The 17624-nt window shown below is 39.4% G+C and overlaps 1 protein-coding gene across 2 annotated transcripts in view; it reads right to left on the bottom strand.

Moving 5' to 3' along the window:
- FSTL5 (follistatin like 5) overlaps positions 1-17624 on the bottom strand; it is an 803249-nt gene that overhangs the window by 148126 nt on the left and 637499 nt on the right. For both annotated transcript variants that reach the window (XM_040332604.1, XM_040332598.1), the window contains exon 9: positions 7291-7452. In XM_040332604.1, the coding sequence (XP_040188538.1) occupies positions 7291-7452 (162 nt within the window). The remainder of the gene's footprint in view (positions 1-7290; positions 7453-17624) is intronic.

Consider the following 17624-nt stretch of genomic DNA (forward strand, 5'->3'; position numbering starts at 1 on the left):
GTAAACTCATGCAAGTGAAATCTGCACAGTTTTCCCTTCAGTGTTCATGCACATATGGTGTAAACAAGTCCTAGGACTAAAATATAAAAAAGGAACAGTACATGAACAAACTAAACTATACATTGTGTACTAATCACAGTACAGGCTAAACAGTGTTTAGACTCCAAATGAGCTAGATTTTACAAATATTTTTTTTTTTTAAATACACAAAAGTTGACACGTTGATTTGAAGAGCACAACAATTGCATACATCAAGGATATCTGTACTCCAAACTGGTGCAAAATGTAAATTATAAAGTATCTCTAAACTCAAAAAATATGGCATTTTGCTATTGAACTATGTACAGGGTCACTGATAGGGGGGTTCCACTTATCCTCCTGTACGGGGCCCAGGCCCCATCAATTTAAAAGTGGAGCCCTGGTACTTTTAGTTACATAAAATGTACAGACAGTATTCAATGTTTGACTGGCTCCTAGATTGTCTAATAAATAAATAACAATTCCAGGGGCCTCATGATTTCATCAATGTGGCCCAGTAGGCGGCAGCAGAACAGAAACTCTGGGCCAGATCCACAGCCAGCCGCCGTAACTTATCTTTTCCCATTTAAGTTACACTGCCGGAAAATTTCTACCTAAGTGCCACAAAGCACTTACCTAGAAATTTTCGGGTGTGTAACTTAAATTCCGCCGGCGCAAGGCGTTGCTATTCAAATGGGGGCGAGTCCCATTTAAATTAGGCGCGCTCCCGCGCCGGACGTACTGCGCATGCTCGTGACATCATTTTCCCAACGCGCATAGCGCGGTTTTACGTTACGCCAAGTTTTGTGAATCGCGCCGGGTAAAAAAAGTTGCGTCGAAAAAAAAAAAAAGATACGGCGGGGAAAAAAAATAACAGCGTCGCGGGTAAGAAGGGTCTACTTTTACAAGGTGTAAACAGTTTACACTTTGTAAAAGCAGCCCTAAAGTTACGCAGGCAAACTAATACTTACGGAGAAAAAACTAAGCAGAAAAGCTTTGTGGATCTCCGTAAGTGCTAATTTGCATACCCGAAGCGGCATTTCGACTCGAAATGCCCCCAGCGGCGGATGCGGTACTGCATCCTAAGATCCGGCAGTGTAAGTCTCTTACACATGCTGGATCTTCTGTCTATCTCTTGGAAACTGATTCTGTGGATCAGTTCCAAAGATAGAAACAGGGATATGACGGCGTATCAGTAGATACGCCGGCGTATCCCTTTTGAGGATCTGGCCCTCTTTTTTTAAATGTTGTGGTGTAGGCGGTACTTGCCGATACTCAGTGTCTTGCACTGCACAGGTAACCCCCTACCAAGGTACATATATAGTGTAAGACACACAGCACAAAAGAGTATCATTCATGGATGCAGCCATAAATGGTACACACAGGAACACATCACCTGTACTGTGTGATTGTCATCACATAATGATGATGATTCGATAAGCACAGTGACATACTTCCTTTCTGTCCTCATTTACAATCTATCATCATGTAAAAAACATATTCAATTTTTTTTAATTTTCACTTGCATGTTATTCATAATTCAAAGTTAAAGTGGTAGTAAAGTGATGGAAAAATAAAAAAGGCCACCAGCAAGAAGTTATAATGTGCTAGTATGCATCAACACCAAATTCACTATATGGACCACTTATGTATTTGTACATGTTGATCATATCATCTCCCCCAGTCAGTCCCCTCCCCCACAGTTGGAATCACTCCCTAGGTAATACATTTAACCCCTTGATCGCCCCCTAGTGTTAACCCCTTCCCTGCCAGTGACATTTATATAGTAATCAGCGCAGATCACCACCATTACTTGTAAAAAAAAATATGCCATAAATCAATAACCTATTTTGTAGGTGCTATAACTTTTGCGCATACGAATCAATATACGCTTATTGAGATTTTTTTTAACCAAAAATATGTAGAAGAATATACATCGCTGTAAACTGAGGAAGAAATTTGTTTTTGTTTTTAAAAAAATTGGGATATTTATTATAGCAAAAAGTTAAAAATATATATTTTCTTCAAAATCAATGCTTTTTTTTTGTTTATAGCGCAACAAATAAACACCACAGAGGTGATCAAATACCACCAAAAGAAAGCTCTATTTTTGGGGGAAAAAATATCAAAATTCCATATGGGTATAGTGTTGCATGTCCGTGCAATTGTCATTTAAAATGTTACAGCGCTGAAAGCTGAAAATTGGCCTGGGCAGGAAGGGGGTGAAAATGCCTTATATTGAAGTGGTTAATCTCCTCTTCAGTTCAGTTCCTCTAATCTTTCCTCATAGCTGATCTCCTCTACTCCTCTTTTCAGTTTGGTTGCCTTTCTCTGCACTTTCTCCAGTTCCCTGATATCCTTTTTGAGAACTGGGGCCCAAAACTGAACTGCATATTCCAGATGAGGTCTTACTAATGATTTGTACAGGGGCAAAATTATATCTCTGTCTCTGGAGTGCCATACATCTCTTAATACAAGAAAGGATGCAGCTTGGCATTGCATGTTATTATTAAGCTTATGATCTACCAAAGCCCCAGGATTTTTCTCCACTATGGATTCCCCAGTTGTATTCCCCCTAGTATAACTTTACATTTATCAACATTAAACCTCATTTACCACATAGTTGCCCAATTAAACCGTGCATTGAGGTTGGCTTGTAAGTTGGAGATATCCTGTAAGGAAGTTATTCCACTGCATAGCCACGTGTCATCTCTAAAGACTGAAATTGTACTTTTGATCCTAGACCCAATATTATTTATAAAGATATTAAAAAGTAAGGGTCCTAACAATAAATAATGAACAATTTGGTAAATGAACCCCCAATAAGACTTAATGAAGCTGAAGTTTAGCCCAATTTTTTTTCTTCTCTAGTTGCAGTCACATCAATTACCAGTGCTGAGAGAGCTATTAGTGTCAGGGCTTAAACGAGCTTCAGTTAAAAACGTCCCACAGGGACATATCAACATTGACTATTTTTAATCACTATACTTCTAGGATAGCAAATCGATAGGAAGGTATATTATATTTACTTGTTTTAAACATTTAAACATAGGCAAATTATGTCATGCATCCCAGGAGTCTTCAGGAAAGGAGGGGTTTTCTCAGCTAAGCAGCCCCCCCACCTGCATGCCTAAGCTAAGGCAGATAGATTCAAGGAAGTAAATGCTACATGAATCATGTGCCCTTACATAAGATGGCTACTGCCAGAAATGCTAGGGGGTGGTTTTTAAAGCAGGGAGCCATGGATAGATGGGAGAGTTTGCATATTAAAAAAATAATTAAATAGTGTCTTTGATTTGTGGTGTTAAGAGGCAGTATAGTTTCACTTATACCCCTTTCACACTGAGGAGTTTTTCAGGCGGTAGAGCGATAAAAATAGCGCTGCTATACCGCCTGAAAAACTCCTGCCCAGCAACCTCAATGTGAAAGCCCGAGGGCTTTCACACTGAGGCGATGCGCTGGCGGCAGACCAAAAAATCTCCTGTCAGCAGCATCTTTGGAGCGGTGAGAGGAGCGGCGTATATACCGCTCCTTCCCATTTAAAACAATGGGAACCGCGGCAATACCGCCCGCAATGCGCCTCTGCAAAGGCGCATTGCGGGCGGTATTAACCCTTTATCGGCCGCTAGCGGGGGTTAATACCGCATCGCTAGCGGCCGAATTCCACGGCAATCCTGGCGGTATAGCCCCGCTTTTTTTAGCGGCGATATACCGCCACCGAGCCTCCCGCCCCAATGTGAAAGGGGCCTTAAAGTAAATTTTCTCCTGTGGGACACACATCAATATAAGTAAGTGATGTGACTGCATCTATAGGTGAACAATAGGATAGAAAACTTCAGCTTTAAGCAAGACATTAAATGCTTTCAGTAAAGCTTTCTTACATGGGTGTTTTGCTATATGACAGATTTTGGGTGGTGTTAATGTTTTTCAGTGAATATGAAACAGATTTTCAGATGTAATATGTGAAGCAATGTAAATTACACAAACAGACACATTATGGAGCCACGTTTACAGTTTTTCTCCAATATTAGTGTATAAAATAGGTGAAGCTAACAGCACTTTTCCAAGCTGTTACATAGAATGTAATTCATTCATATATAAATTTAGAAGAAATAATAAAAATATTACAAGAGAAAAATAAAAATGATAAATGATTATAAAAGATAAAGCACACCGCCTTGGAATCAGTTTCTAACCACAGCACTTGTAGACGCTGAGTGGAAATATATTCTTTAAAGATGCAAGCTGGTCAGATATAGTACATTTGGAGGAGTCAGTAAAGAAATCAATAATTTAGAAAAAAGCTTTATAGAGAAATATATTTTCAAGTGGAACTTATAAATTGAAAGAGGTGTTTGAAGCATGTTCAGCTGAAGAAATCCCGTAAGAAGAGAGCGATGAGTTTAAAAGGATTTAGGACATCAAAGACTATAAAGAAAAAGTGTACATAGATGAAACATCTTTGGTGTGACAGTAGAAGAGTGAGTTTGGCTACATTGGATTATGTTTATGGAAGAATATGGTAGTGTATATTTTAATGAATGAAAGGTTGCTACAGTAGCAAGCTGCCAGTGGATATCTGCAACATGAAAGCTATCCCACCAAGCAAGAAAAAATAATTGCCTTAAACAAAGTTGGTGATACCTTCAGGAATGAGAAGATATCTGCAGGAAGTCTAAATCAGCTTACTAATTGACCTTAATAGAGTAAGGTATCTATAAACATTAGATGATTGCTATCTTGTTGTGCCAGTAGCAGGTAACATGACTAGAGAGCATTACAGATCTCAAATAATAAAGGCTGCTAGATTTGTGTTTCTCAAAAAAGAAACAATGGGGCAGATCGGTAGATCGGCGCATTATTTCGCCGGGCGTAGCGTATCTAAGATACACTACGCCGCCGTAACTTTTTTTTTTTCGAATCCTCAAAGAATTTGCGCCGTAAGTTATGGCGGCGTAGTGTATCTTTGGCGGCGTAAGGGAGCGGAATTCAAATGGCTGTGATGGGGGCATGTTTTATGTAAATACGTCGTGACCCGACATAAACAAGGTTTTTTTTAAACGGCGCATGCGCCGTCCGTGGGGATATCCCAGTGCACATGCTCAAAATTAAACTGGAACAAGCCAATACTTCCAACGGTGACGTCATTCTACGCAAATCCCTATTCGCGACGACTTATGCAAACGACGTAAAAAATAAAAAATTTGACGCGGGAACGATGGCCATACTTAACATTGAGTACGCCTCATAATAGCAGGGGTAACTATACGGCGGAAAAAGCCGAACGCAAACAACGTAAAAAAATTCGCCAGCCGGACGTACGTTCGTGGATCGCCGTAACTAGCTAATTTGCATACTCAACGCGGAATTTGGCGGAAACGCCACCTAGTGGCCGGCGGAACAATGCATCTACGATCCGACGGCGTACTAAGACGTACGCTTGTCGGATCAATCCGAGATGCAGTCGTATCTTGTTTTGTAGATACAAAACAAAGATACGACGCAGGAAATTTTAAATGACGCAGCGTATCAATAGATACGCCAGCGTAATTCTTTTGTGGATCTGCCCCAATGACTTTAGGGTTCTCTGCAGTGTCCACAATCATTATAAGAATTTGAATGTTTGTATGCTTTCTATTTGGAGGAGAATGTCTTTTAGAGGTCTGTTTTGTGAATGTTAATTACCGTAATAATGTACATTTTAGGTTTACCCAAATCTTTTTGTTCTCAGTTTTAGATAGAGTGGGGGAGGGCTAAAATCACTGTTAAATTATTTGTTACTTTTCTGTCACTACAAGTACTGGAGTACTAGTACAAGTACAAGTACTAGGAATGTGCAAGTACATTGTGTGTCTGTGTATGCTTTGCTCATGTAAAAAGTAGATATCTTGTGATTACCCACAAATCAACCTGTTAATTAGTTAAAATGGTGCCGTAAGTTAAAAAAGATCTAAATACTCCAAACATACTGCATATGCAAAAAAAAAGTGTGCAACCTATGTAAATGAATATATTGCTATATATGATTCTCTTCAAGAAAAAAACACATCTGAAAGTGTCAAAAAGAGAAAAAACTCCATAAGTACTCTTATTGTGAATTCAACAATAAAACATCTGTGCTTTAAATGGTGCTCTCTCCCACTAGAAAGGAATTGTGTGCCTCTTACCAGAAGGAATGGATCCGAGATGATAGGGATCTCACATGCTTTGTTATAATTAGAGACCAGCTGTGATGTTCCACTCCAGAACTCTGGAAGGAATTCTAGCTTAGTGAGATATGGTTCCACCTGCTATGAGTGCTCTCCAGCACAAAGATATACCAAAAAGGGAGAAACTTCATGGTGCAGTATGTAAAAACTGGCATTTTATTAAAAATATCATATTGCACTTACAAGAATTCAGACGTTTCCCCATAAGAGGCATTGACTGCGAACAGGGGCAGCCTCTTACGGGAAAATGCATTGGGCGGGGCTTTATTCTGTGATGCCACCACGTACCAGCCTGGTCTGAGGCTGTAGATGGTTTATTTGCCTTTTTACATCTGCATTCTTGTAAGTGCAATATGCTATTTTGAATAGTATATTCGTTTTTACATACTGCACCATAAAGTTTCTTCTGTCTTGAGATCTCTTTGAGTTGGAGAGCACTCATAGCAGGATGATCGGTGGAACCAGGAAATCTTGTATCCAGGTTATATCCATATAGTATAAGGAGTGTTCCTACCAGAGTTTTAGAGTAGAACATTGCAGCTGGTTTCTAATTAGAACAACGTGTGTGAGATCCCTATCATCTGGAATCCAATCCTTCTGATAAGAGGTGCACAATTCCTTTCTTGTGGGAGAAAGCACCATTTAAAGCACAGATGTTGCTGAATTCACAATAAGAGCACTTATGGATTTTTTTCTCTTTTTGATGCGTACATGTTCATGCTCGCAGAGCAAGTGCATTAAAGTGATTAATTCATGTTATTGTTCAATAACTTTAATAAATCAGGCACTGAGTCTTAAGTTATGATACTTAAGTGGACTTTTGAAAGAGTTAATCCATTTTTTTGGCTTTACTTGTCTTGTCTGAGTCTCCCAATTTCTTCATTAAAATACAAATCTTTATTATAGCTGCTATTGAAGAATCTAATTCCAGGATTAACTTTTACCATGTAACATCTGCAGCCAGTGTTGAAAAACAATCACATACTTTGATGCATTATATGATACATAAAATACCTAATTTACTACCTAAATTATTCAGCTCACTGATAAGATATTAGCTTACCTTGCAATGTTAGCTGCTTGGATAATTTTGTAGTAATGTCTATTCCATTTTTAAGCCAACTAAGCTGGGGCTGTGGGATTCCGTCAGCATGACATCTAAGACTGGCAGTCACACCTGGCTCTCTGGCCTGGCTTTCTGGAAAGACTCGAATAACAGGTGGAACTATAAGAGAAACAATAAATAATGTAACATACAAAAATCAAGGTAATACATTTAATGTGGATCATCATAAATTTATAGTGTAAAAATGTCAAGATAAACTGTAAGTCAAAATATATATATATAAAGCTTGATATATAAAGAAAGTTCTGCTTTTATCTCCCCGTAGCTATGCAGTTTATGCATATACCTTGGGACTATCTAACTGTAAAATACATAATTTTAGCAATGTATTTTAAGGCAATGAATACATTAGAAAGTGAAAATGGATTATATTTATAATACTTACTGAATAATAGCAATTTAAAAACCATATATCCATTCACATGGCACTCTCCAAAAGAGGGGAAGTAGACAGATATAAGTTAATCAATTTGGCAGGTTTAGTTTTTAAATCAGAACGGACTAATCTGCAGCTGGCAGCATGTAATTAATTTTTAATCCATACACCTCCTTTGGCCCCCCTGGCACAATGGCCTTTAGTGTACCCTAGTGAATTAAAGTATTTAGTATATTAGTCCCTTCATTAGAAACACCCTCTGATATTCCATAGGCGTATGTATGTATTGCCATTCAATGGAGTCGTGTTAATAGGGATTGTCTTTAAAACCAACCTCTCCACTCAGTTATCACACCATCACAGTGCTACCTTACTGTCACTTCTTACATCGCAGCTGCCAAAAAATACAGTAGTGGAAGTTATAACAACTGGAGCAGCTAGAATTTGGATTAGCTGTGCACAACAACCAATCAACTTCTAACTTTCAGTTGTAACGCTTAACTGAACACGTTGAAGTTAGAAACCTATTGGTTGCCATGCACAGTTTTTCCAGTTTTGATAAATTCCCAGCCTTGTGTATAGAGAAGTATGTCACTTGATGCAGTGCTCAGGTCTAATGACCAAGTTCTAGCTGTGATCACTGTCTCTATTCAGAAGGCTTAAGTCATCGCTCCCAGTAAGCACAAACATCTGCCAACACCTGGCATTTTAAGTCAGTTATAATGGAGAAGGGTAAAACAGCATTGGGAGGGTCAGTATGTCTAAGCTAAGGAATGGGCTTTAAATAGACTATATAAGTTAGCCCTGAAGGGACATGGTGGCAGAGTGTCTTAAAAAAATTCACCAATTATATGAATACACGTTTTAAATAAAACATCACTACTTTATTATAAAATATATCTCAGATTCTTTAAAATATTTTTTTCTTCATTTTACTCCTCCTTATTACATATTTCTGGTTAAGTTTAGTATGACTAAATCACTGGGGAGTGACTTGACTGTAGTTTTCTGAGAAAGTCAACATGCTCATTTTTATTATGGTTTTATTCAAAGTAACACATAGTTGATACAACTGGGTTGATGAGACTGATAGAATCTGCTTCACGTTATGTCACCACCTTAAACAAGCATGGACACTGGGCATTTATTTCTAAGAAAGTTGAAGGGACTCACAGCTCTTTTTTGTGAGTGGGTGAGGTGTTATAAGCCTTTGTAGCTTATGCAATTACACACTAGATGCTTTTTAAATGCACCAAGCTTTTTTTCTAATTAATAGTCAAATAACAGGGCTTAGAAAAGCTGTTGGATACTGAACCTAACCTGTACAGCCAACTATCCATTTTTTTTACACACGTCTTAGAAGATAAATGCCAACCTAATATTGTATTAGCACATGGATAAGCAGAAATATATTTGAAATTAATGGAATGAATACTACATTTTGCATCAAAATATCGATGGCTTTAATGGCATAATTATTTTGGTCTAAATAAAGTAAAACTATGGACTATGAAGCAAAAGACAATATTGAAACAATCTTATATTAATAACCTTAACTTCTATAAATGTTATTATGTTATTGTTATCAAATCACTTAACTTCAACAAAATCAAATATACGTACTATTCATAAATATACAATATATTTTTCAACCTTTTTTAGGCTTTTAAACATCTGTCCCAACACGACTTGCTATATTGTTTTCCTCAGTATACACTTTTAGGGCTCATATACACAAGTTTTTGTATCTTAGTTGCTTAGTTGCTTTGAGGTGCTTTTATGACTGCAAAAGCAGCTCAAAAGTAGCTTAAAGCCCTGAGAAAATCAGAGGCAAATGAAGGTAACTCAAATATAAGTCAAAGTAGTTCAGAAACATATGAAGTAAACAGCATTTGATTTTTCGATTTCCTAAGTCTGATGCTTATACGCCTTTAGTAGGATAACACCTTTAACACCATAACTTAGAGCATTTGTAAACCCTAAAATAAAACATCCATACATGCTTTCAATTATACCTACTGCTTTATGAGATATGCCTGTAACTTTTTTATTGAGAAGGTTGCTGCAAAATACCTGGTCATTCTGCCAGTTCCCTGAGTTCCTGTTTCAAACTGACCACGCTAGCCATGAAGGCAGATCAGTCTTAGCATGGTCAGTTTGCATCCCTTGTGTACCTGCTAGGAGATAGTGTGGCCAAACCTACGCAAGGCATCCTCTATCTACTGTAGTCGGTTTAGTGTCATGCCCCTCCCAGCCCTGCTCTGCTCACATACAGCAGCATCTCACTGCATACAGCGCACACAGACAAGGAGCGTTCTTACCCTCTGTGTCTGACCTCTTATCTAAAAGAAAAATATGAGAATGGTGCGCTTATTCAATAAAATTCCAACTAGAGCCCAATGGTAGGAGTCAGTTCATATAAAGGTAAAAATCTCATTGGGATAACTTGATAGAAGAAAAAACAGACAAGCATCAATCCAAACATTGCCTGTTAAATGTATGAATTGGCCACTCACCTCCAACAATAACCCAAGGGTCAAACAGGGCTCATCAGATAGTCAGATAAGGAATCCTGCTGATGGAACTGTAAAGGCATCCAGGTCCCAGGATGGACCTGTATAAATGGTGCTCAAAGGAAACAAAGACTAGCCATAGTGCAATATTGCCAAATAAAAAGTAAAATTATTAGTAAAAGAAGCTGCTTACATCAAGTAAGAATAAAAACCAAGGAAAAAACAATGGGAGTAGTGACACACTGGTCACGTGAGGAAGTCACGTGACCAGTGATGCAACTCGTTGGGTGGAGCCTTGTGATGTCAGTTCTGGTGGTGTTTTACGTAAGTGCGGTGAGGAAGTGAGTGTGTCACTACTCCCATTGCTTTTTACTGCGTTTTTTTACCCTTACTTGATGTAAGCAGCTTCTTTTACTAAATAAATTTACTTTTCATTTGGCAATATTGCATTATGGCGGTTTCCTTTGAGCGCCATTTATACAAGACATGTCATTCCTTGGAGCGAGCTGTTTCCTCTATATATGGAATTACCCAATATGTTTTGATGCCAATTTTGGATGTAGTTCTTCATCTTCACCTGGGACCTGGATGCCTTTACTGATCCATCAGCAGGATTCCTTAGTTGACTATCTGATCAGCCTTGTTTGACCTTTTTTGTCATTGTTGGAGGTTAGCGGCCAATTCATAAATTTAACAGTCGATGTTTGGATAGATGTTTTGTCTGTTTTTTCTTCTATTAAGTTATCCCTATGAGATGTTTACCTTTATATGAACTGACTCCTAGTTGGACTTTAATTCACATTTATTTATTTGTATGTTTGAATACTCATCATATTCATTCTTTGAGTATATTACTTTATGGCACATTATTGAATAAGCGCACCATTCTCATCTTTTTCTTTTACATTTATTATGCAGTGTTTTTTGAGTACACTACTAAGTGGTTGCAGCTAATTCACGGTCACTATACATGTACTAGATTTTTTTTTTTTTTTTCACCATATTCACTGGATGCTGATTGTGTATTTGCTTAAAAATTAGAACATAGTAGCGCACAAGTTTTTTTCCTTACTACCTGATATCTAGTAATCACACATTCCCACCAGATGGATTAGGATCAGTAAAGAAGCAGTTGTAAACTGTAGAAAGTGTGTTTATAATGTGTGTGAGAAAGATTGAAGCTGTTGTTACAGGTTAGGGAGGACTGCAGAATGAACAAACTGTCAGCTGGAGTGAGTGTTTTTAGGCCACTTTTTGAGGTAAAGAAAGCTGAATTTCAGGTGATGGGAGAAGTGCTGCCAGCTATTATCAGAATCCAGTATATGTTGGGGCACGGTGTGATGTGGAGGTCAGCTGCAGGAGAGAGGAGCTGGCCAGCAAGTGATTGCAGATGGGGAAGAGCTGAATGCTGTTTAAATCAGGAATACAGATATAGGACTGCTTTGCAGACAGGGAATGTGCGTCCCTGCTGTGTGTGACATCAGACCAGTGATGTCTGGTGTTAAGATAAAACCTCATAAAAAAGGTACAAGAGGTTTATTTTTCACGCAGCTACATTTGATTATAGTTATAAAATTTTATTTTTCACATTAAAATTTACTGTGGGTGTACCGTGTTTACATATTCTTTAACAACAATTGGTAAAAATCAGTGATCAGTGATACAGTTTGTAAAAATCAGTGATTAGCATTGTGTGATAAAAACCAATACCTATTTATTTGATTTCCTCTGTGACTACAGTGTACATGCCCATCAGACATCTGTTTACATGTCATAATTGGTCATGCTATACAGATTAGCTTTAATGCATTATCCTCATCATGAAGAACTATTTTGCCAAGCTGAGATGTGCTCAGTTTATTGATGTTTCAGATATGTATGATTAACTAATTTGTTGTTTAGCAAACCTTTTGCATGGCTGTTATATGTTGGTTAGTCTCTGATGGAGGATTTCTCCTTTGAAAAATAGTGCTCCCTGTCTGTATAATTTACAGTTTTTCGGCTAAAAGGCAGGATTCTGTCCTGATGGATCATTCAAGTGCATCTCAATTTTTTTATTATTTTTTGATAAATGGCAGAAGAAGCTCACTGCAGGAGGCAGTAGAACATTTTCAGTCCAAGAAAACTACATAAACCCCTCTCCAACATCTCTGCAGTTTCTCCTGGGCAATCAGTGTTTTGGATAACACAGGGACCATCAGGTCTATTCTACTGTTTGAGCAGTATTTCTTGTTAATTTAAGTTTAGTTTGACAAAATCACTGGAGAGTTACAGAACACTGTTTTAAGCCTCCCTCTAGAAGCTGCCACCCAATGTGTACACATAGGGGTTGAAAGGGTGATAAATGCTGCACATGTAGGAAAGATCAGGAGGAACTTACATTTTAACTTAAATACATCATAGTGATAGCATCAAAAAGGAACAAAATATATTCCCAGTGCAGCAAACAGATACTAAAAGTGCTGGCAATGACACAGCAGTTGAAAATTCAAGTTCACGTGACTCGACAAAGGAGGATTGACTGCGAAGCGCATTGTATTAGCAACCACTGATGCCCTCCCACCCGTGTATGTAGAAGCTCATTCCATGCTTCTCCATACAATAACCGCACTGATTCACTGCTATCCAGGGCTTTACAGCCTGTGGCTAGCTTAACAGATTGAGCCATTGATATTTCCTGGATCCTGTCCTTTGTCCAAAAACATAGATGAATCTGTAAGTCCTATTTTCACATTTCATAATGGCTTTTTCCTGTGGATGCAGTTTAACCCCTTTACCACTGATCTTAACAACATTCCACTGTGCAGCTTAAACTATGCTCATATGCATAATGATTTGCCATTCCTATGCAGGAGCACAATTACAAAGCTGTTTAATTCTAGCAACTGGCATAAACTTTAACCCGTTCCCTTCCACTTGTATCAGTATTTCAACTTTTAGGCTGATGTTCTTGAACTTTCCACAGTTTTGTTTTCAATACTTTTAGTATCTATTTGCCGCACTGAGCATATCTGCTGTTCTTTTTTTACATTAATAAGCTAAGGGAAAACTCTCCTGGAAAATGAAAATGTCCTTGCAGATTGAACAGCCCATTTGCCTTTAGTAAATCAACCACATTGACTCAAAATAATATGGAAATTATTTTCTTTTTGATGTGTCTTAGTACATTGGGCAAGTCTTTTTTCAGAGGGATGATATGTAGTCCTTTAAAAACATTATTATGGAAGGTGCATGTGCACGGCAACTGAGGCAGGACCTTTCCTTATCACTCTTTAAACCTCACAGAAACCGAACAGGTGTTAGCATTTATCATACACATATTCCAACCCCAACATTACTGCAGCGACTATCTGCATCCTGCCTGCAACCCAACCATGCTGCTACTGAACACCCGGAGCAATCTTGAGAGCTGGGCCAACAGACAGCAGACCCGGTGTCCTGCATGGATGTGGCCTTGGGGAGTGATGACAAAGATTCTGACACCCTTAGGGAAAATAATGATCAGCTCCATGCTAAACTCAAGCACCTAGAAAATAGGTTATCGTAGTGTAATCTCAGCAACCATGGGATCCCTAATACAATCAAAGACCACCATCACTGCTCTGCTAAAATAATTTGTGCCTTCAATACCTGTGGGAAAAGAGTTTAAATGCATTCATCTGGCCCTGAACTGCTGAGTTCCACTAGGGAATATTATCATTAAAATCTTGTACTACTATACCAAATAGGGTACTCTGCGTGTGGCTTGTTACAGGGAAGTGGTGAGCTTTCAGGGGCATCACTACCAGGTATTTTCTGACCTGAAATCTTCCACCATTGTCAAGAGTTTGGAGTCAGAATTGCAAATTCTACAACATTGTCATGTAGCTTACAGGGAGAGATTCCCCTTCCATATACTCTCCTTCGTATATTGTGGCAGCCACTGCCATGGCACAAGCATATTGTAAATTCAACACCATATTTAGGAACTTTGCCTCAGGGACACTAAAGCCCCTGTACACACGATCAGAAAATTGTACAAAGAATACCACTTTCGAAGCAATCGTGCTATAATCTGATCATTGGTACAAAGCTTTTGAGAGCCGACCAGGACAAGTCATGTGAAATTAACCAATGGAACAAGTACAAAAATCTTGCTTGTACGATACCAGATTGTATGCTTTTTGTTTAATCAGCACAGTCTGTGTCCAAAAATACTATAAAAATACAACACGTTACATCACTTCTAAATTTTTATTCTGTTGTACGAGAATTTTCATAACTTTTTTAACCTCTTAATTTTCAATATGGAGACTAGCATGCAAAAAAAAAAACAATGCGATCATTGTCCGTTAATTTTATCATGTGCACCAGGTTTTAATCACCAAGTCTTCTCCAACAACAACTGCAATGAAGCATCACACTATATTAAACACCTTATGTCAGGGTTGAGTTCATCTGCTGGTGGCACTGGGATTCACTTTACAGATGGCTGCAGTTCCAGTGTCCACCAGCTGGTGTCTCCCAGAAGCCAGCAGGTTCTGATCAGCCACACCGGGCTCCAGCTACCAGGTGGATATTTAAGGCTGCTCCTCCCTTCCCCCAGGGTGTCACTATCCTGTCTGCTTGCCTCCTTGCTACCAGCTAATGCCTGATAACTTTCACGAACCTTCCAATGTCCTGATCTGACCTGCACCCCTCTGCCTTGTTCCATGCCCTTGTACCCAGTCGTGTTTCCCCTCCTTGCATCCCTATTGCCTTTGTCCCTTATGTTGTAGATATTGTATATAGATAGCAGTTAGGTTCATTCGTTTTTCTGGTTCTTGTTTGCTGGAGTGGTTTATGCTTTCACTGGTTGCTGTGCATGTTTATTGGTGTGTGTTCACTGTAAATAAATATCAATTTAATGATAAATACTTTGTTTGGTCTCAGTTCCTCTGTGTAGCTACGTGTCTGGTGGTCTTAGCTGCTGATCTTGACACCTTATGGTCTTGCTCCAAGTCACCAGGCTGATGGCTACTTCTACTAAAGGCTGATCTGGTAGTTTGTTGCGATTATAATAGAGGAAACTGTATACGTGCTTGGAGATTGTCATCCCCCTTGTCTTTCCCCTTCTCTCTTTTTGTTACCTCACACCCATTGAGTGCTCTCTGTTTTCCCAGGGATGTTCTTCCACCTACCTGATTATATATTGATTGCCTGATACTAGTTGGGGCACTTCACACCTCCAAACCCTTGTCTTTTTTGTTCTTGTTTTTACACTGTTAAACCATATTCCAACCTTCCACCTGTTACTAGGCCAGATAGCAAAACAATTGGGGTATGAGACTCTTTATACCAGCTGGAAATACCTAACTGTTGCTAATGATTCTGATAACGAGACCCCCAAAGACTCACAATTGGACCACAGATTGGATAGTGAAAAGGCAGAAGTATGAGCGACCAGGGGGCAAGACTTCAAAGGAGACTGAGTGGGGAACACAGAAGTGTTCTCATAGCCTTCCACAGATCAGCTTAGTTAGCCCTCAACTTTTAGTTTCTGGACAGACCATGATGCTGTTGTTCTTGCGCCCTCCTCCTTTTGGTGCACTGATCCGAATGCAGACACTGTGCGTTCGGACATATGCATTCCTTCCTGTCGGCATGTCAAATTTTTACATTTGACTATGTCCATGAAGCTGCTGCGTCCCAATTGACTTTGACTGGACGGTCTGCACAGGGATGCACAGAACACCAAGAATACACGGCCATCACTCTGGGCATGGATGCATATGCTCCATGTGAATGAGGCCTAATTGTCATGTAGGCCAGATAGCAGGAAAGATAAGATGTCGCGTATGGGGATTTTTTTTTAATCACACATACATAGGTGGATGCTGTATCTGTCCTCCTGCCGGCCCTCAGGCTGAGAACTGAGCAAACACCAACGATCACTCAGTTTTTAGTGCTCACTGATGACTGCCAGTCTCTGGCTCTCTGCTCGCCCCCCCCAGACTCACTGAAACACTGGGCTGTGAAGGGGGCGGGAGCAGCTGGCTCAGGCTGAGCTGGTGCCAGTCCAGGCATGTGAGTGGATCCTGACCATAAGGTTGCAACCGGCTGGACCGGCTCTGAGACAGCAGCCGACAGCCTGCTGTCAGCTAAAAAGGTTAACAGGGGTCACAGGAATGCAAAACAATCTGCACTGATGTGCCCCCACTGCACCCCCAGTCCAGGGCCTCCTATGAGCCCACCCAGTCCAGGGTCTCCTCTGCACCCCACTCAGCCCAGGGCCTCCACTGCACCCCCAGTCCAGGGTCTCCTCTGCATCCCCCCAGCAAACCACACATTTTACTTAAAAGGTATCAAGCAAGACACTCTTTTAGTTACCCAACTTCACAAGCTGAATCCCACACAAAACTGTTACATCTCCAGCAATCTAATGGTACTAAAAACAATACTCCATCAAAGGTAGTTTTTTGAATTTTCATCGCATCAATGTTTTCTAAATTCCTACCAATTCTATTTCATTGGCTTTAGTTATCAGTATACTTTCCCACATTGCACTTCCTCAAAATCAGGACATGATCCTGGAAGTCAGGGTTCACACAAGTTCTATAAACATCCTGGCCCTCATGCATTCATAGTAAATTAAAACATGAAATATGAGGAACCTCTTTTCCCTATGCTGGCAGATGCTTTCAATGACCTACAACAGGAAGACAACTTTCACTCAGAATCCCTGTTGGTGATAGTATGTATGATCCCGACACCTAAAACCACTTAGTCTAATGGGCCACTTTTCACCCTATATCATTACTTAATGTGTATGTCAATTTACTGGGCCACATTGTGGCAATTGAAATAACTTTCATACCAAAAATACTATACTTTTTTGAATGTTGTTTTTTGGGTTCCTTTGTATGTATGAACTCCAAACTCTGAATTGCCAGATTTATCACTTCCTATGGAAATATCCCAAACCCAGACTTATTAGGCACACCCTAGTTCAGTGTAGGCTCCATGGTGTGCTGAGGGTTCCCCACCTACAGAAATACTTTCAGACTGCCCATATAGACTGTCTCCCTAAATACTGTCACTGTCACTGAAATTACCATAGAGATATCTTTTGGGAACACATAATTTGCTATGAGTCCTCCTGAAGTACAGATCTTTTTTAGCAGAATATTTGGGATGACTTCAATTACTCAGAAGGCCCCTTGTCATTCTTCTCATTCCTTAATGTTCTGTTTCAGGAACCCTTCTTTTTACCCAGGTTTTGAGGAAACCACAACATTTTGGAAAACTACTAAATCATGCTTCCAGAATGTTCTAACCTTGGAAACTATTAATAAAGGTTTATACCAATGGTATGTAGTAAACACTCACCTTGCACATTTCACCCTAGGCCACAATAAAAATAG

Source organism: Rana temporaria, chromosome 1 (genome assembly GCF_905171775.1).
Source record: "Rana temporaria chromosome 1, aRanTem1.1, whole genome shotgun sequence".
NCBI classification, from domain to species: Eukaryota; Metazoa; Chordata; class Amphibia; order Anura; family Ranidae; genus Rana; species Rana temporaria.